Source organism: Leptodactylus fuscus, chromosome 5, assembly GCF_031893055.1.
Source record: "Leptodactylus fuscus isolate aLepFus1 chromosome 5, aLepFus1.hap2, whole genome shotgun sequence".
Lineage (NCBI taxonomy): Eukaryota > Metazoa > Chordata > Amphibia > Anura > Leptodactylidae > Leptodactylus > Leptodactylus fuscus.
The window spans coordinates 5,086,172-5,091,617 of record NC_134269.1 but is presented as its reverse complement, the minus strand read 5'-3'; the positions used below and the strand labels follow the sequence as shown (position 1 = coordinate 5,091,617).

Genomic DNA, 5,446 nt, shown 5'->3' with positions numbered 1-5,446 from the left:
CTCCCACCCCCACCGAGGAGGCATCCACCTCCACTCGGAAGGCCAACCTCTCATCCGGCTGTCTCAAAATGGGAGCGGACGAGAATCGCTTCTTCAGTTCTTCAAACGCAGCTAGCGCCTCTGGCGACCACTTAGCACAGTCAGCCCCCTTCTTAGTCAAGTCCGAGATAGGTTTCACAACCTCAGAAAATCCCTTGATAAACTGGCGATAATAGTTGGAGAACCCCAAGAACCGTTGGACCGCCTTTAGGTTCTCGGGTCGCGGCCACTCCAAGACTGCCCTGACCTTCTCAGGGTCCATCTCAAACCCCTTGTCCGATAGGATATAGCCAAGGAAACATAATTTATTGACCGCGAACACACATTTCTCCAGCTTAGCACTTAATTGGTTAACCCTCAGGAGATCAAAAACCTCTCTCACTCTCTCCCAATGAGTCTCCAAATCCGGGGTGTAAATGAGTATATCGTCCAGATAGACCACAACCCCCCTCCCTATGACGGCACTTAGTACATCATTAATAAAATTCTGAAAAAACGCAGGCGCATTGGTTAGACCAAAAGGCATCACAAGATTCTCAAAGTGTCCTAGGGGTGTGTTAAACGCTGTTTTCCACTCATCCCCCTTCTTGATTCTCAGCAAGTTATATGCCCCACGTAAATCTATTTTACTAAACCAGCGGGCTCCCGTAATCTGGCTGAATAGATCCGAGATCAACGGAATGGGATAGGGATTCCGCACCGTGATTTTGTTAATCTCCCTAAAATCCAAACAAGGGCGCAACCCTCCATCTTTCTTCTTTACAAAGAAAAACCCCACTGCTACTGGGGACTTAGATGGGCGAATATGCCCCACCTCTAGACTCCCCTCAATATACTCTTTGAGCGCCTCCCTCTCCGGAATAGTGAGATTGTACAACCGTGTCTTGGGTAGCACTGCATTTGGTATGAATTTAATCGAGCAATCATAGGTGCGATGTGGTGGTAATGTCTTGGCTGCCCTTTCCTCAAAGACCTCCCTAAACTCACATATTTCTTGAGGCAAATTGTCTATAGACAAAGACATAACGGATATGGGCAGACATCGTCCATTACACCCCTGCCCCCAAGAAACTACTGACTCGGTCTCCCAGTTGATAATAGGGTTATGCTGCTTCAGCCAGGGCCACCCCAACACTACTTGTGCTGGTAATTTAGACAACAAGAACAAGTCAATCTCTTCCCGGTGGCCACCCACAACAAACTCCAGACCCTCCACCTGTTTGGAGATGACAGCTTGCTGTAGAGGGGTCTTATCAATAGCCCACACCGGTATCTGAGACTTCAAGACCAAAGGACTCACCCTTAATTGCTCACAAAACTCTGAGTCAATAAGGTTGACTGCCGAACCACAATCAACCAAAATCCGGCACTTCTGCCCATTTACCCATCCTTCAAGGGTCAACCCGGCAGTCTGAGTACAGGAAATATGCACACCTCCCTCCTTAGTAGGTTTTCTCCCTTTACCCTCAATAGACCTGGGGTTATTACTCTCCTTGGCGAACCATTCTCTGGAGGGGCATACCCTTGCTACATGTCCCATCCCTCCACACACAAAACAGCGTACTGTGCGGGACCCTTCACTCTTGGGTCTAGCACTTCGCACAGTGGCCCCAATCTGCATGGGTTGGTCCCCCGGGTCCTCTCTAAAAACGGAGAATTGAGGAGGGTTAAGCCCCCCAGGACTCTTGTCTCCACGCTCCCGGAGGCGCCGTCCAACTCTAATTGCCAGCTGCATGGCCTCATCTAGATCTCCCGGAACAGGGTGAGAAACTAGATGGTCTTTAACCTGGTCCGAGAGCCCTGTCTCAAACTGACTAAGTAGAGCGGGGTCATTCCAGTGTACTTCTGCTGCCCACCTACGAAACTCTGTGCAATATTTCTCTATAGCGTGATCCCCTTGCACCACACGTCGTAGGTTATACTCAGCCGTGCGTACCCTGTCTGGGTCGTCATACAGTAACCCCATTGTGGAGAAAAACGCCTCTACAGTTAGTAAGCAAGCTGAGTCGGCTGGTAACGAATGTGCCCAGATGAGGGGATCATCTCTCAATAAAGTAATAATAATCCCAACTCTCTGTACCTCAGAACCGGAGGAAAACGGCCGTAGCCGGAAATACAAAAGACAGTCCTTTTGAAATCGGAAAAAATCTGACCTCTTACCTCGGAAGGGTTCAGGTAAGCTGACTTTTGGCTCCAGAGGCCGACCCACAGGGGCGCTACTCACCTGCCTCTGTATGCCCTCCACCTGAGAGGCTGTGTGTTGAGCCAACTGCTGTAACTGAGATACGCCAGAAGCTTGGATGGCATCCATTCGTAGCTTGATCCCCTCCATCTCAGTGGAGATCTGCTGCACCGCCTGGTACAACTGTTTCAGGTCCGTCATAATACAAACGAACCTTTTTTTTTTTTTTTTTTACCGGCTGAGTGTACTGTTATGTCAGTCCTGGTAGCTGCAACGGGGCTAAGGGATAGCAGTAGGGAATCTCGCCCTGCACTACTCCCACTAGCTAACCCGGTCCCTGCCTCACGGGTGTAGGTCGGCTGTTCTCAGGCTAAGCCTGACCCCGACAGCTCCTCTCTCACTGACACCGTAGGCCTAGAGGGAAGGGGGAGAAGGAATGCCCTATAAGACCTCTAGGGACTGGAGACTAAAGGGGGTCACCCCTAACGAACAAGTGAAGCTGCTACTGACAGGGACTGACAAGGGTGTGCGCTGACTAACAACACAAGCAGCACACAGGAAACATGTAGGAAAGGAATTCCCCAAACCAATATGGGAAGGAACCTTACACTAGGAAACAAACACAGGGAAACTGAGTAGAAATCAAAGGATAAGGCAATTCACTCACACAGTCAATTACACACAGAGGGAGGATTGGTGAACACAGAAGGGAAAACACACTAACCAACTCGTTCACCCAAACCTCCCAAAAATCAACCACGGAACTTCCTCTATCCAAGATAACCACCTACTCCTCCTGCTAAGGCCTAGCTCTGTAAAAGCGACACTCAGCACAGAACCATGGGAGGCATGGGTTTAAATACCGAGTAGAGACCACTCCTCCCAGGTGCAAATGGGAGGACAGACTAATCGACCAGGAAAGAAAGCAATGAACCTAAATACTCCTAACATTAAGTGCCCGATAACTACATATCATCCACCACATGTAATAGATGGAGCGGCATTTCACTTGTAATTATTCATCTTCAGGGAGTTGTCTGAGCACAAAGCCGAGAAAACCAAAGAAGACTCATTTCTATTAAAAGGAATACATGACCATGGAATTGCCAGATGTAAGTACAGGTCAATGTGGTTGTCACCAGTCACCTCCATAAACACATAGACACAGATATAACAAGATGGTCTCAATTATAGATTGTCTACTTCAGCAATATCATTGACCCTACGTGGCATATGCATGCCGTTGCAACTCAGCTCCGTTGAAGAAGATAAATAAACACAATCCCTTTGTAGTCACTTGGTCTGCACTAAATCTTGACCCCTAATGTATATAGACATCGTAGAGGTGATCCCACAACTCATTGGTGACAGAGTAGAACATACGCAAAAATGTCTTATGCTATCACAGCCAATAACTATATAGAAGGACATTGTAAGTGATATATGTGCCTGGCCACATCCTGATGACTATAGCTGAAGGGTAGGTGGTTCCAGGTGTAGAAAAGAGAAATGTAAATTCCATCAACATTTGGAGTGACCTATGGAGGAGTAGTCCTGGAACTGATGATATAGCCCCCACAGATATAGCTCTGATCTCATCCAGACTGTCTGGGATGACATGAAGAAACAGAAGGATTGGGACAAGCCTACATCTATAGAAGATCTGGGCTCAGTTCTCCAAGATGACGGCGGGAACAATCTCTCTGCCAAGTTCTGCTAACAACTGTTTGGAAGTACCAATAAGAAATGATAGAAGGCAAAGGTCACACCAAATATTGATGGGATTTCGAATAGTAACCCTATTTTTGAAAGTATTCTTACTAAAACCTCTGCACAGTATTGTATACGGTATAATAAAGGTCCTATCACTTATATGAAATCACTTGTTTCTAAATACAGGAGAACAATCTGACTGTGGTCATTGAGTTTTTCCTCTTAGGTTTTGAAGGTCCTCAGTCTTTACAACAGTTCCTGTTCTGTCTTCTCTTTGTGATTTACTGTGGGACAATATGTGGGAACCTCCTGATCATCGCCCTAGTGTCCACCAGTAAGATCCTCCACACTCCAATGTACTTCTTCATCTCGCAACTCTCCATCAGTGACATCTTGTTGACAACCACTATTGTCCCCAACATGCTCCGCATTGTACTGAATAATGGGGCAACCATTACTTTTATTGACTGTATCACACAGTTTTATTTTTTTGGTGCTATAGAAGCATTTGAGTGTTTTCTTCTCACCGTGATGTCTTACGACAGATATGTGGCCATCTGTAATCCCCTCCATTACATCACCATCATGACAAGTGAACATTGTGTGACACTGACTGGTATCTGTTGGTTCTTGGGCTTTTCCCTTGTATTGATTTATACCATAACAATGTCAACACTAGAATTTTGTAAACTCAATGTTATTAACCATTTCTTCTGTGATTATGTCCCTCTGCTAGAAAATGCTTCTTCAGACACCTTCATCGTTGAGTTAGAGGTGTATTTGCTTAGTATACCTTTAGTCATCATCCCAAGTGCTATTATTGTAGTATCCTATGGAAATATTATTTGTACCATTTTAAGGATTCCATCCAATACTGGTAGACACAAAGCCTTCTCCACCTGTAGCTCCCACCTCATCGTGGTCTCCATATTTTACTGGACCATATTTAGTGTGTATATTTTCCCAACAAGAGGACAAACGATGGTCATCAGTAAAATCCTATCACTGTTGTATACTGTATTTACCCCATTGATCAACCCCATTATATACAGCTTGAGGAATAATGACATTAGGAAATCCCTAGAGGAAATAGGTAAGAAGTATTTTGTTACATGTGTCAGTTAATCAATATATAGTAGATAACTTACAGATAAAGATGGGCAAACCACTCAAGGTTAGTTTTGTTTCGGGTTGAGATGGCTCAGGACTAGAGATGGCAAACCATATTGTCATACAAGCAAACAAATGGCAATTTGCTTCAGATGAACAAAAATAGCAGAAAAGGACCATAAAATACAGCATTGATGCCTATGCATGACTCAGGCACTATCTGTGAGTGACCGTGACATTGTAGCATCACCTGACAGACTCTCAGCCAATAGAAAGTGGTAGGTGGACCTTACAGTGCTAATGTCATATTGATTCTAAAATACTGTGCACTTCTGATCAGCAATACAATAGATCTATGATCCATGTCACTGTATCATCAGCTATGGCACAGTTCTGAATGAA

At 45.4% G+C, this 5,446-nt stretch overlaps 1 protein-coding gene across 1 annotated transcript; it reads left to right on the top strand.

Annotated features, from left to right (window-relative positions):
* The first annotated feature begins 3,318 nt into the window (after nucleotides 1–3,318).
* LOC142204329 (olfactory receptor 1496-like) lies at nucleotides 3,319–5,059 on the top strand. The gene is made up of 2 exons (XM_075275640.1): nucleotides 3,319–3,333; nucleotides 4,121–5,059. The coding sequence occupies exons 1-2, from the start codon at nucleotides 3,319–3,321 to the stop codon at nucleotides 5,057–5,059; spliced, it is 954 nt and encodes a 317-aa protein (XP_075131741.1).
* Nucleotides 5,060–5,446: the final 387 nt, after the last annotated feature.